Source organism: Saprolegnia parasitica (assembly GCF_000151545.1).
Source record: "Saprolegnia parasitica CBS 223.65 unplaced genomic scaffold supercont2.1, whole genome shotgun sequence".
NCBI lineage: Eukaryota > Oomycota > Saprolegniomycetes > Saprolegniales > Saprolegniaceae > Saprolegnia > Saprolegnia parasitica.
The window spans coordinates 199,578-213,351 of record NW_012156395.1 but is presented as its reverse complement, the minus strand read 5'-3'; the positions used below and the strand labels follow the sequence as shown (position 1 = coordinate 213,351).

Genomic DNA, 13,774 nt, shown 5'->3' with positions numbered 1-13,774 from the left:
AAGAGCCCGAGCAGCCTGCTCTTCGTCGGCTTCTCCGGCTCCTCGCCCACCACGAGTGGCCGCGACGGCACCTCGTCCCGCGGAACGCGCTCCTGCCTCCGCCTGCCTAAACCAAGTCCCTCAACCGAGTACACACAACGAAGAAAGTCCGACAATTTTATTTAGCATAGTTTTATCTATAGTAATAGACGACCCACTTCAACAACAGTGAAATAGGAAAAAAGACCACACATGCCAATCTGCTACCGAAAGCCCACACCTCTTTCGCAAAGCTGTAATTTTAACGTGCTATAGTATGTATGCACACATCAAACACACCGGGCAGTACGAGGCAAGGAAGTAGAGAGCCGACCCCAAAACATATGTTGCATCCCATCGTTCGCGAGTGCCAAACTTTGGAGACGCATAACTTGGCCTGTACGCCTCCAACGGTAATGCGGTATACCGTTTCGTCCCCTACACTGCGTCATTTATTGACGTGCCAAATATGAGCGATTTCATTTTCCTCTGTGTTTCGGTCGCCCATGTCCCTCGGCATCGTGATCGCAGCGCAGTTCATATCACATCAAAGATGATTAGTTCAAATTTTTCTTCTTTTGATCAATCCACTGCCGCAGACGCGCCTGATTGGCCATTCGTTCTGTGCATTTCAGCCAATGGCCTTCCTGTGCCCACCCAGATCTTGTCCGGCGAGGCGTTGGGGCAGCTATGGAGCGCGGGTCCTACTTCCAAGAGTACATGCGGTCCAAGGCGCTAGCCAACCCAAGTGCTGGCAAACAGGCCGTCGCCGAGACCAAGAAGCTGTTCACAGATCGCGGCGCGTACATTTCGTTCCTTGAAGTCCAGCTTGAGCGCGTCTCGGCGGCGTGCTTGCACACGCAAGGACTCGAGACACAACTGCACACGATGCGCATTGCTCTAGAGGCCGCCGAAGCGAAGATTGGCACGGTGACCAAGCTTCTCAAACTGCACCAACAACACTCGGGCGAGATGGTCCAGAGCGCATCGCAGGACATCAGCACGCTTCAGGACGCGATCGAAGGGCTGCGGGAGGCGGCAACGATCCATAGTACGCAGCTGCGCCGTCTCGATGCACGCCAGAACGAGCTTGATGAAGTCCTGCAGTCTGTCGATGCCCGCGGTCGCTCGGACTGCGACAGTCTCCGCATGCACCTCGACACGTCCCGCGAGACAATGGAGCTGCAAGTGCACCGGTACCATACGCTAATGGACGCCCAGCACAACCGATGGTCATCGCTCCAAGCATCCCAACAAGAACTCGCTCGAGAGCTGAGCCTTCTTGAAACGCGGCTTGTCGAGCACACCGACAAGGTTCGTGCCGCTACTTCAAGCTTCATACCTCTTGTACCTCAAGGTCTCTATCAACTAGTAGCACGTGGCAATGGTGCGTGACGAGGCGACGGACCAGGGCGCGGCCATGGAAGCGCGCTTCGTCGAAATCGATGAGAAGCTCAAGCGCAGCCGGCAGTCAATCGAGCAGTATTGTGCCGTCGAGCTCGCCCGGCACGCTTGCGCCGTCGAGACGCGCTTCGAGAGTGTCGAGCAAAAGGAGATGGTGCTCAATGAGCAATTGGGTCGGCATCAAAATCGAGTGCAGCAGCTTTTGCAGCGGCACCAAGAAGACGCGCGGCTCCTGAACACGACGCTCCTCTCACTACAGAACGACATTGAACGCGTCGAAGCTCGGCATGACGCAATGCCTGGAAAGGCACCAGCAGCAACAACGTCAAACGACGCTCGACTACTGACGCTTGAAAAAGACTACGCCATTTGCAGAGAAGGTCTCGCCTACCTGCGCACCGTCATGGAACATTTCGAAGCCACGCAGCTCCAGCTCGTCGACGGCTGGAATTCCAAGATGGCGTCGCTAACGTCTCAAGTACGATGCCCTGCCCGAGATATGTTGTGCAAGTTACATCATGATGCGTCATGATAGGTCGAATGTCATGCGCGCAGCGACTCGGTGCCAATTGTACCGTTATGTCTTAGGCATTCTTTGATGTGAGAGTGCTATGTAGAACGCATCGGAAGTGGGCGAGCGACTAGCCGCGCTCGAGGCGATATGGGACCCCGCAGTGCTTCAAAGTTTTGTCAAGGGCATCGGGCGCGTCCAAAAGTACCATGCTGTTATTTGTATGGGCAACCACGAGGTCGAGCTAGAGTCGAGCGCAAGATGCAGCGACTTGTGGAGAACGTCCAGACACTGTACACGCTCGTGGAAATGGTAGAATATAGATATGCGACGGCTCTACTCTATGGGCTCGACTATGCAATCCTTGTAGACGCTACCGAAGCGTGCCACCTTTGCGTCTGGAATCCAAGACAAGCACGCGCAGCGTGAGTCGTCCAACGAGGTACAGGAGGAACATCAAGTCAGAGGTCATGATAGTGTCTATGTGTACTAGGTTCAAGAAAGCTCACCGCCAAAGAAGAAACCCAGCTCCTCGAAAAAAAGTGCACTCTTAGAGCCCGTGTCGTTGTCGTCGCCCACCCGCATCGCAGAAAAGCCCAGAAAAGCCAGAGTAGCATCGGTACTACGACACTAGTAGTCCACCTAATAGGCAAATAGTACTATCGTCGTGGAGCGTACTCGATACATTATTGCATTTCACTCGAGCGCGTTGCTTTCATACCAGCAATGTCTGAACGCCAATACATCCGGTTAATTTTACATTATCCGTATGATGATCAAAAACCCGAGGCTGGAGGTTGCTTCTTGAAGCTGCATTGAGCGCGATGAAGTTTCTTCCACGAGGTGCCCATTTCCTTGGTCAGCAAGCGAGCCATCATCATTTTACATTTGACATCGACCGAGAATCTATGTCTTTGAAGCGCACCAAGAGAGGCGTCTGTCCGTTTGCTGACACGTCAGTATCTCCCCGTGCCCCGGGAGTTTGCCCCTACCACGCCCACGCAGCGCTTCCGCTGCCCTCCATCAAAAAAGATGTGCGCTTCGAATCCAAGAGCGGACGCTTCGTCACGTCCGAAAAGACGACGCGGCTGCTTGACGACATTGGCGGCGCGGACACTGTTCGCATCTTTTGCACACGCTTTTACGCGCGCTTCCTTGCTGACGCGCACTTACGACCATTTTCATTCTTGGACGACGGCGCCGTCATGCACGCAGACCGCCTCGCAACCTTTCTCGTACAAGAAATGGGCGGCGACGTGTCCGTGCCGTCACCGTCGTTTGGCGCCGCGCACCACAAGGCGCGCCACTCGTCGAAGCGGCACCCGTCCGTGCGCGGCCGGCCCTTTAGCCTCGTGGATGCTCGCATTTGGATGCGCCTGCATTTTTGGGCCGTGCGCGAGTGCGGATTGCTGCGCCACCGGGCGTTCTGGAAGTGGTACGTTGCGTTCATCGGGCACCACATTCGCCTCTATGAAAAGACGTCGGCAGCGTTTGCCAAGGACGACGCCGAGTGGTCCTCGGACACGAGTGCTATCGACGCGTACCTTGCCAATGGCAACGTCATGACGGACCTCGTCGCTTAGCCCACTGTATGAAAAGTGCCGTTGAAGACACTTGAAAGAAAGCTGATACTTTGTGGACGTGGTACGCACTCAACACGTCACCAGTTGAAATGGCACCGTCACCATCCGCATACACCAATAGCGCAAATTGATTGCACTACACACCGCGTCTCGTGATCTAGCCTTCGAATCTTGGATTTGAAAGTCGCCAATTCCTGGCATCGACGACGGATCTACCGTCAAGAATTCAGTCGCGTTGAGAAGACGACGGCAACTCTTTTGACCGACATTGTCGTGGCGTGCTACGGTGCACTGCACCGTTCCGAGGGCCATGCGTTGTCCAGTACATGCATGGAAGTTGTGGCCTCGCGCGCTGTGACGTCACGCCAATGCAGGTCATGATGTCAAATGTGAAGCCCAGCACCATCATTCCTCGTCCGCGTGCAAGGGATCTCCGCGGAACTCTGGTCACAGCCAGGTTTTTGCACCCTGTCTTTGTGCTTTTCGCGCCTCTCTCTGTCCGCTCGGCTGTTTTGCAGCTCCGTCGTGATGACATCACTGCTCTGTTCCCGCCAACCACGTCTTGCCTGTGCCCAGATGCGATGTCGAGCCACGCTGTGTCAATGGCCAAATTCGCAAAATGGCACCTATTTCTCCAAGAAACAGCTCAATAGCACCTATAAACACATCAATTCTGCACCCGATCCTAGTCTGTTTGGTGCGCTTTCGAGTGCTGGTGTTTGCACCGCAGATCCATTCTCGAAGCTAAATCCACGCAACCGTAGCACCGACGTGGCCATGCCAGCGGCGATTGCTTCCATGTATCACCTTGCACGTAATTCCCAGTACATAAGCTATTATGTTCGTGCTTGAACACAAGCAGTATGGCTCGTTGGTCGTGTTGACGGAGATGTGTACGTATACATCAACGTCTAAAGTTGCGTGCACCAAGCCCAATCAAAATAGACAGGCGGCCATTTTAGGGATGGCCTCAGCAACGGGCATTTGCGAAGACGCGGCCTCATGGTGACAGCAACGCCGACCCACGCGGCCAACGAGAAGCGCAAGCGCCTGGACGCCTACCACACGCTTGAGGACGAGGGCTTCTCGTACCTTGGCGACAACTCGTACATCCACCACGGCTACCGGCTGCACTACTCGATCAAGGAAAGCTTTCTCTCGCTCTTTGAGCTCCACAACGAGACGATGAACGTCTGGACGCACCTCATCGGGTCGATCGTCTTCTGGAGCCTCCTCATCTCTGTGTGCCTCCAGGTCGAGGTCGACCGTGCGCCCGTGCTGCACCCCCACGCAGCCACGGTCTCGAGTTTGCCCTTTCTGCACGGCGGGCAGCACACGCAGCGACTCTTCACGGCGCAGACCGCGCCATCCAGCAGCGAGCGCCTCGTCATGGAGAGCTTGAGCTTGAACGGGTCGCCGCGCGAGTGCATCGAGGCCGCGAGCGGGCTTCTCTTTGCTGAGAGCACGTTTACGACACTGTCGACGCTCACCCACGACGACGCCAACCACATTGCGCAGCTGCAGCGGGACATGCGCCTTCTCGAGCACGAGCTGCTCGAGCTCATGGAGCACGCATGGGTCAACCGCCACCTCTCAGTGAACTTGCTCGCGCTCCAGCACAGCCTCTCGGACCGGATCCACAAGCTCCAATCGCACTTGTCGCCGAGCGTGCACCGGTCGCTGCTTCAAGGCTTGAATCACTTGGACGAAGCGCTTGGTCACCTCGAGAACGAGCTCGGACACCAAGTGCCGACGTGGCCGATGGCAGTCTTCATTGCGAGTGCGATCGTGTGCCTCTCGTGCTCGGCGACGTTCCACTTGCTTTACGTGGTGAACCGGCAAATCTACTTTTTCCTCAGCCGCATGGACTACGCCGGCATCGCGGTCCTCATTGCTGGGTCATTCTACCCACTCATCTACTACTCATTCTACTGCCACCCGCTGCTTCGAACCTTTTACCTCACCACCATCTCGGTGCTCGCGGGCGCCACCTTTGCCATGTCGCTCATCCCCAAGTTTAGCACGCTCGAATACCTCTACATCCGGACGTGCATCTTCATCGGACTCGGACTCTTTGGCATCATCCCGGTCACGCACCTCTGCCTCATGTTTGGTGTCTACGACGAGCACGTGACCGTCGTCCTCGGACCGCTGCTGCTCATGGCCTTTCTGTACATTTTTGGCGCGTTCATTTACTCGATTCGGTTCCCCGAGCGCTTGTACCCGGGTGGCTTTGACGTCTGGGGTGGGTCGCACCAAGTGTGGCATTGCTTTGTCGTCGCCGCCGCCCTCGTGCACTACTTCAACGTTACCCAGCAATACGAGTGGCGCTGGAACCACACCTGCCCCGCGCCGTGAAAGGACCTGCGGACGTGTTTTGATATTTCAAATGACTTTGTACACATTCTACCTATTGTCGACCATGTTGGACATAATTGTCTTTGTTGTCATCTTGCCATGAGACATGAGGGAGTAGTGATAGCATGCAGCACGAACAAAGCTGTTGTACGAGTAGAACCAACCGCCCTATAAACAACCTGGGGTGACATTTCGAAATAATTCAACAACAAATAAAACAAAGTTTAGTTGGTCGCAGGCGCGATACGTGCGTAGATGCTATCCAACGGCAGCGCCTTGCGCTGATTGCTTTTGGTTTGCCACAGCACCATCTTGAGCTTCTGGTAGGCTTTGTGGAGGATGTAGAGCGAGAGGATCGAGACGAGGAACTTGACGACGCGGACGCGGCGAAGGCGGCTCTTGATCTCTTCGTCCGTCTCGGGCGGCTCACCTGCATTATCATGAGCGAAGATTTCATGTGGGTATCGAGTGCGTACCGTAGCGGGGGTGGCCCGGCGGGAACGGCGGTCGCGGCGCCAGCATCGCGACCGCGCTTGTGCACATGAACGCCATGCGTTCCATGAAATGCACAAAGTTGCCGAAACAAAAGTTGAGTGCTTCGGCGTTCATGCCAAGAAGCTAGCGCAGCGTCAACCCTGTGCAGTAAGAGGATCGGAGATGGCGTACCTGTGTGATTTGCCCGATCGCGCCGACCGTTTGGTTGAAGCTCGCGAGCCAGCCGAGGCTGCCGTTGGGGTCCATCATCGGGTTGCCGCCGTACATGCCGCCGCCACCGTACATACCGCCGCCGCCGTACATGCTGCTGCCGTACATGCCCCCGCCGTAGCCACCGTACGAGGAGCCGTAGCCGCCGCCGTACGATCCCATTCCGCCGTACGAGCTCATGCCGCCGCCGTAGCCGCCCATGCCAGCGCCCATGCCAGCGCCATAGCCGCTGCCGTAGCGATTGCCGTACGCGCCACCGCCGTAGGCCGCGTTCATCGAGTTGGCCATGGACGGATCGCTGGCGTCGGTCATGGCCTGGGTCGCCGGCGTCGCGATGGTCGTGCTCCGAGTCGACGAAGCGACGGCGGCTGCCGAGGACGCGGGGGAGGAGGCCGTCGTTGTCACTGCGGGCGACGGTCGGGCAGTGTTCGTCGCCGACTCCCACGGCTTCTTCGGGAAGCTCATCTTGTGCTGTTTCGTAAGCAGCAACAAGCCTTTTTGACGCTACACGAGCTGTTTTACCGCCCGAGAATGGGTTAAAGTCCGTTGAAGTTGGGTGATTACGCGCCATAGGAATTAACAAGCGGCCGATTCGAGATCCAAACTAATACTCCAACTACTCGGCCGTTTGCCCTTCTTGTAGCCCTTCCGATAGCTGGAACACGAATCCAAAAAGGCGTGCATCACGGAGAGTGAGCACTTCAAGCGACCCTTAATATTGAACCTGCTACGCCTAGCTTGCGTCCCTAGGAGGAGCTTCTTGTGGGCCTCAACCCACGCTGGTGCGATTCGGGTGCTTTGATATCGAGTCAAGTCTTCTACTTGGCTTGACATGTGAGAGCAAAGCACCAGACGTCCAGCAATCACTAGAGATCGCAGCACCATAACTTATATTCTTCTAGACCACGCTTCCTTACGACGTCAGCGCTGGCAACGCACTCTGAAGGCGAAGATTACGACCTGTAGAGTCACGTTGGCCAACGCTCGTCCCTCTCCATGCGCTGCTGTTCGTTGCTTGGGTCTTCCACGATCGGAATGGAGGAACTTGGAACACAGGTAAGACGCGCGTCAAACCTTTTTAACGCACCTCTGTGAAACAATATGTGTGAAATATCTTGTTTCAGAGGTTTTGATAACGGTTCTATTTGGTTGGCCAAAACTAGATCCAAGCAGCAGCAATGATCAGCAGCGAGTCGAGCGACTCCGAGGTCGAGCAGGTCGCGCGCCGGGCCGCGGACGTGCATGCCACCAAGGTGCCGAGCGCCAAGCGCGCGCGTGCTTCGTCCGATGTGGATGAGAAGTCGCGCGAAGAGATCCTCGCCGAGCGCCAAGCCCGCCGCAAGCAGAAGCGCGTCGACAAGCAAGCGGCCAAGGCGGTCGAGCGTGAACAGGAAGCTGATCGGCTCAAGGAAGAGCGCCGGACGCTAGGCCGCCGCTTCACCGTCTCGATCGCGGTGCCCGGCTCGATCGTCGACAACGCGCAGACGAAGGAGCTCAAGACGTACCTCGCCGGTCAGATTGCGCGCGCGGCCGCCATCTTCCAGGTCGACGAGGTCATTGTGTTTGACGATCAGCTCGGAAAGGCGGCAAACGACAAGGACGTGACGAAGAAGTACAACAACCCGAACGACTGCCATGTCTTCCTTGGGCGCATCCTCCAGTACCTCGAGACGCCCCAGTACCTCCGGAAGGCGCTCTTCCCGGTGCACTCGGACCTCAAGTACGCCGGCTTGCTCAACCCGCTCGATTGTCCCCATCACATGCGTGGCGACGAGTGGACGACGTACCGCGAAGGCGTCGTTGTCGACGTGCCCAGCAAGGAAAAGCGCGGGTCGCATGTCAACGTCGGCCTCAAGAAGTTTGCCGTCATCGACAAGCATCTCCAGCCCGGCGTCCGTGTGACCGTCAAGCTCGACGAGTCGTCCAAGGACAAGAAGAAGTGTACGTTCTTGTCTCTATCAACCGTTTCGGCTCTAAGCGATGCATTGACGCGTAGTGGCCGGGACGGTGGTGTCGCCTGCCGAGCCGCGCGAGCAGCTCGGCCAGTACTGGGGCTACACCATGCGCTTTGCCACGTCGCTCAAGGAAGTGTGGACCGAGAGTCCGTACAAGGTTGCCATCCGACGTCTTCGATTCGTATGTCGCTCATATATGACGCACTGTAGAAGGGCTATGATCTCAAGATTGGTACGTCCGAGCGCGGTACGAGCTGCGTCGACGACAAGGACTTCAAGCTCCCGCCTTCGAGTACAACGTCTCAGCTGCATTGAGTATGTGCTTATCCATAGCGTTGTGTAGGCACGTCCTCATTGTGTTTGGCGGTGTCTCGGGTATCGAGGAGTGCACGAGCGCCGACGAGTCGATCGCGATCAACGGCGACCAAGCGCACACGCTCTTCGACATGTGGGTCAACACGTGTCCGCAGCAAGGCAGTCGCACGATCCGCTCTGAGGTATTCTAGCTCCTATGACAGTGTATTTACGCAGCGCTGCGTTGTGTAGGAGGCCATCTTGATTTCCATGTCGGCGCTGCGCTCGCACCTCATGAGCAACCAAATGCCATAGATAACCATACAAATAAGCTTCGCACGCGTGCGTCTACAGTCCCATTGAATGCTAGAGCCGTGAGCCAGTGGCTCATAGCCTCAATAACATGACACTTATGCTCTCCATAGCAAGTTTACAAGCAACCCGCTCGTCATTTCGCGAAAGTCGTCGAAGAATCATCCAATTATCAAGTGGCAACGGCCGCATCCGGATAACGCGACCAAAGCATACAAACATCAAGACACTCGGTGTTCCAGAAATTCCATTCGGAGCGACGCATACAAAGTCCAAGATACGCGCGCGTTCGAGAAAGTGCCACGCAGTATCAAGTCACGAGCAGCGCGCGCACAACGCACTTTGCAATTTGCAGCCTCTGCATCACAACAACAACAACAACCAGAACCCAAGACTAGCATCATGGCGACGACTACCTACAGCGTGGGCATCGACCTCGGCACGACGTACTCGTGCGTCGGCGTGTGGCAGAACGACCGCGTCGAAATCATCGCCAACGACCAAGGCAACCGCACGACGCCGTCGTACGTGGCCTTCACCGACAACGAGCGCCTCATCGGCGACGCGGCCAAGAACCAAGTGGCCATGAACGCGGCCAACACAGTGTTTGACGCCAAGCGCCTCATCGGACGCAAGTTCCACGACGCGGTCGTCCAAGCCGACATCAAGCACTGGCCCTTCAAGGTGACGCCGGGCGCCGCGGACAAGCCGCAGATCACGGTCGAGTTCAAGGGTGAGTCCAAGACGTTCCAGCCCGAAGAGATTTCGTCCATGGTCTTGATCAAGATGAAGGAGATTTCGGAAGCGTACCTCGGCGGTCCCGTTGCCAACGCCGTCATCACAGTGCCGGCATACTTTAACGACTCGCAGCGCCAGGCAACGAAGGATGCCGGTGCCATCGCCGGCCTCAACGTCCTGCGCATCATCAACGAGCCGACGGCGGCGGCCATCGCGTACGGTCTCGACAAGAAGGGCGGCGAGCGCAACGTGCTCATCTTTGACCTTGGCGGCGGCACCTTTGACGTGTCGCTCTTGACCATCGAGGAAGGCATCTTTGAGGTCAAGGCGACGGCCGGCGACACGCACCTCGGTGGCGAAGACTTTGACAACCGGCTCGTGGACCACTTCACGGCCGAGTTCAAGCGCAAGCACCGCAAGGACATGACGCAGAACCAGCGTGCGCTGCGCCGTCTGCGCACCGCCTGCGAGCGCGCCAAGCGGACGCTGTCGGCGTCGGCACAGGCCTACATTGAAATCGACTCGCTCTTTGACGGCGTCGACTTCAACTCGACCATCACGCGCGCGCGCTTTGAGGACCTCTGCGCCGACTACTTCCGCAAGACGATGGACCCGGTCGAGAAGGTGCTCAAGGACGCCAAGCTCTCCAAGTCCCAGGTCCACGAAGTCGTCCTTGTCGGTGGCTCGACGCGCATCCCCAAGGTGCAGCAGCTCCTCTCTGAGTTTTTCAATGGCAAGGAACCGTGCAAGTCGATCAACCCGGACGAAGCCGTTGCGTTTGGCGCGACCGTCCAGGCCGCGATCCTCAGCGGTGACAACCAGTCGGCCAAGCTGCAGGACCTTTTGCTGCTCGACGTGGCGCCGCTCTCGCTCGGCCTCGAGACGGCTGGCGGCGTCATGACGACGCTCATTGCGCGCAACACGACGGTGCCCACGAAGAAGTCGCAGACGTTTTCGACGTACGCCGACAACCAGCCCGGCGTGCTCATCCAGGTGTACGAGGGCGAGCGCAGCATGACGGCGGACAACAACCTCCTCGGCAAGTTTAGCCTCGATGGCATCCCGCCGATGCCGCGCGGTGTGCCGCAGGTGGACGTGACGTTTGACATTGACGCCAACGGCATCCTCAACGTCTCGGCGGTCGAAAAGTCGACCGGCAAGGAGAACAAGATTACGATCACGAACGACAAGGGCCGCCTCTCCAAGGACGACATTGATCGCATGGTGCAAGAGGCCGAGAAGTACAAGGCCCAGGACGAGGCCCACAAGGTGCGCGTCGAGGCCAAGAACGCGCTCGAAAACTACGCGTACAACCTCCGCAACACGCTCAACGACGAAAAGGTCAAGATCGACGCGGACGACAAGAAGCGTCTGGACGACATGGTGACGGACACGATCAACTGGCTCGACCACAACTCGCACGCGGAGAAGGAGGAGTTTGAAGGCAAGCAGAAGGAGCTCGAGGCGGTGGCTAACCCCATCATGCAAAAGATGTACGCCGGTGGTGCGCCCAACGCGGGCGGTGTCCCCAATGGAGGTGCTGCGCCGCCGACTGGTAGCACCACGCAAGGCCCGACGATCGAGGAGGTCGACTAAGATATCAATGCTGCCGCGATACATGTTTTTGCTAACAATTTATATATTTGACAAGTTGTATTCCACTTGCTGTCGTTCAATTTATGCACAACGTTAGCAGTTGTCATCTTCCCTTGCGAGCATACAGTAGGACAACAGTAGGACAGCTAATGGGGGGACTCGTGTGGCCATTCCATTCCTTATGATCGATTGGGCGCTCGTGTCTAAAGTGCCCTCACCCACCTTGCTCAACTAGGCCCTCTGTTCGCAACGCTGGCGCTTGAGTATCGCGCCAACAGCCATCGCCAAGCGCCGCGGAACGTCAGCGATACGGCCTTGGCGTGCCCGCGCTGACGCAGTTTTGCATTCATTCCCACGGTCGCTCCACGCATGCCTCGCTATCGGTCGGTGCTTGCGACACTGTGCTCGAAATTCTAGAGCACCCCGAAATCACGACACTGAACCTCTCGAGCGAAGCGAACCTCGAGATAGCCTCGAAGTGTTATCTCCGCACATCCTAAAGGGTACTCGCCACGACCCGCACTGACCTGTTGTAGCGGAGCTAACACTTTTGTAACAAAGCGTTTCATCGAGGTCCCGCGCGATCGCGCAGGCCCCATCGCTACCAACAATAACCAGACCCAGCTACGCCGGGTCGCTATAGTCCGCTGTCAAACATACTGCTGCCCAAGCGCAGGCGACCCAGCGACTCTTCGTACAGCTCTTGGAACTTCCGCGCCAAAAGGTAGGGGAATCCATCCCTATCATCTGTCGGCCGGGGCTTGTACAACCCCTGCGTCTGTCGCTCAATTGTTGCTACCGGACTTATTGGCGCGATTGACGCGGGCGTGCAGTCCACATAAATGGCCGGTTGAAATTTCCCCTTGTGTGCGAAAGCGAGCATGCCCAAAACTGAGCTGCCATCGGTTGGCTAAATACGCACTTTCCGGTGAACATGATTGATTTATCCTGGGATAATTCGAGGGCGGTCGCCAGCAGCAGACGCGGCGACGCTTGGAGCTGCTCATGTGACCTGGGCGCGACTCGATGCTCTCATCGCTCGTTTGCAATGCGTATTCCACACGTTGTGGATGCCCAGGCCGTTGCTCTGCTGGTCGTTGCTCCGCTGTTCGTTCTCGAGAAACTTGTCAACAAGGCTCTCGAGCTCTTGTAGCCGCTAGAACTCGCGCTAGCATCACCGTCTAAGACATTTTGGTGCACCAGGCTATCGATACGTACGGCGTGCCAGCGCCGCCGCCCCAGCGCCAGACGGTCTTGCCTTTGACACCGTAAAGGACGGTGTGGGGCAGGGTACGTTGAGCGTTGAATGCAAATGCTCGTGATTCTATACACCGACAATTTGATGGTGTCCAGTCATCATCCGAGTCCGAGTCGAGGACGACGAGGGCCTTGCGCTTCGTCGTGCTGAAAGAGACGCCGGGCGAGTCGTCGTCGCTGTCGTGCTGGCTGCAGTCGCTGACGCTGGCCTCGCTTGCGTCGCTGCCCTACATGATGAACGTAGCAGTCATGAGAAGTCGTGTTGCAGTTGCAGTGCGTACGTCTTGTTCGCCTTCAAAGTCGCTGCCGTCGGCACTGTCGTCGTCGCTGTCGTCGCAGTCGCAGTCGCTGGCGCTGGCCTCGCTGCCGTCGCTGGCCACTTCACCGTAGTCGACGGGGGGCGTGGTGGCGAGGCCCTCGCTTCTGCGTCCTTGCTGGTCCATCTTGAATGGGAAAGTGCAAGGGGAAAGTATGCGATGCAAACCGTTCGGATAAAAAGATCGACCGGATACGGCCGGATCGAGAGAAGCCTTGGTACCCGTACGCACATACATGGTCGACATGCAGGTCGACATGCAGGCCTCGGAACGCGTCGGCTTCGAAGCCAAAGGTCCTCCGCCGAGCTGATGCCGCGACGCTTGAAGAGCTGCCAAGAGGACCGCGCGGGACGAGCCATGCTTCTGGCTTCCAGGGCGATGAAATGGTCGGTGAAAAACAATCGTAACCTATAATAGCCTGTATAAATGCATAAATTCCCATTACCGATAAGCTTATAACTGGGTGAACCTCGTGCTTTCTTGGGGCAGGAGCTCTTTGGTTGAGGATCTGCATTGGGGTAGCGTGCAATCTAGCGGTGGGTTCATGTCGTAGCTTGGACTGTGTGGACACCATCAAATTGTCGGTGTATAGAATCACGAGCATTTGCATTCAACGCTCAACGTACCCTGCCCCACACGTGTCCGAACGTAGTGCCGACGGGGAGAAGCCGTCGGAGGAAGCCCGCAAACGCCTGCACGCCGTACGTATCGATAGCCTGGTGCACC

General features: G+C 57.1%; 6 protein-coding genes across 6 annotated transcripts; 4 read left to right on the top strand and 2 right to left on the bottom strand.

The window, feature by feature from the left end:
- Nucleotides 1-688: 688 nt before the first annotated feature.
- Nucleotides 689-2,582, top strand: SPRG_00072 (hypothetical protein). The gene is made up of 7 exons (XM_012338188.1): nucleotides 689-1,332; nucleotides 1,394-1,900; nucleotides 1,958-1,993; nucleotides 2,040-2,137; nucleotides 2,182-2,245; nucleotides 2,304-2,375; nucleotides 2,427-2,582. Exons 1-7 carry the CDS (start codon nucleotides 709-711, stop codon nucleotides 2,565-2,567), a joined length of 1,542 nt encoding a protein of 513 aa, XP_012193578.1. The 5' UTR covers nucleotides 689-708; the 3' UTR covers nucleotides 2,568-2,582.
- Nucleotides 2,583-4,508: 1,926 nt separating this feature from the next.
- SPRG_00071 (hypothetical protein) lies at nucleotides 4,509-5,935 on the top strand. Its single transcript, XM_012338187.1, has one exon. The coding sequence runs from the start codon at nucleotides 4,519-4,521 to the stop codon at nucleotides 5,872-5,874; it is 1,356 nt and encodes a 451-aa protein (XP_012193577.1). The 5' UTR covers nucleotides 4,509-4,518; the 3' UTR covers nucleotides 5,875-5,935.
- Nucleotides 5,936-5,970: 35 nt separating this feature from the next.
- Nucleotides 5,971-7,083, bottom strand: SPRG_00070 (hypothetical protein). The gene is made up of 3 exons (XM_012338186.1): nucleotides 6,541-7,083; nucleotides 6,351-6,492; nucleotides 5,971-6,304 (listed from the first exon to the last, which is right to left on the bottom strand). Exons 1-3 carry the CDS (start codon nucleotides 7,042-7,044, stop codon nucleotides 6,099-6,101), a joined length of 852 nt encoding a protein of 283 aa, XP_012193576.1. The 5' UTR covers nucleotides 7,045-7,083; the 3' UTR covers nucleotides 5,971-6,098.
- A 663-nt stretch (nucleotides 7,084-7,746) lies between these two features.
- SPRG_00069 (hypothetical protein) lies at nucleotides 7,747-9,187 on the top strand. The gene is made up of 5 exons (XM_012338185.1): nucleotides 7,747-8,520; nucleotides 8,576-8,691; nucleotides 8,745-8,826; nucleotides 8,878-9,031; nucleotides 9,081-9,187. Exons 1-5 carry the CDS (start codon nucleotides 7,758-7,760, stop codon nucleotides 9,091-9,093), a joined length of 1,128 nt encoding a protein of 375 aa, XP_012193575.1. The 5' UTR covers nucleotides 7,747-7,757; the 3' UTR covers nucleotides 9,094-9,187.
- A 292-nt stretch (nucleotides 9,188-9,479) lies between these two features.
- Nucleotides 9,480-11,541, top strand: SPRG_00068 (hsp70-like protein). The gene has a single exon (XM_012338184.1). It carries the CDS (start codon nucleotides 9,543-9,545, stop codon nucleotides 11,472-11,474), a length of 1,932 nt encoding a protein of 643 aa, XP_012193574.1. The 5' UTR covers nucleotides 9,480-9,542; the 3' UTR covers nucleotides 11,475-11,541.
- A 936-nt stretch (nucleotides 11,542-12,477) lies between these two features.
- On the bottom strand, nucleotides 12,478-13,179 carry SPRG_00067 (hypothetical protein; the record flags this gene model as incomplete). The annotated part of the gene is made up of 4 exons (XM_012338183.1): nucleotides 13,013-13,179; nucleotides 12,689-12,958; nucleotides 12,538-12,630; nucleotides 12,478-12,486 (listed from the first exon to the last, which is right to left on the bottom strand). Exons 1-4 carry the CDS (start codon nucleotides 13,172-13,174, stop codon nucleotides 12,478-12,480), a joined length of 534 nt encoding a protein of 177 aa, XP_012193573.1. The 5' UTR covers nucleotides 13,175-13,179.
- Nucleotides 13,180-13,774: the final 595 nt, after the last annotated feature.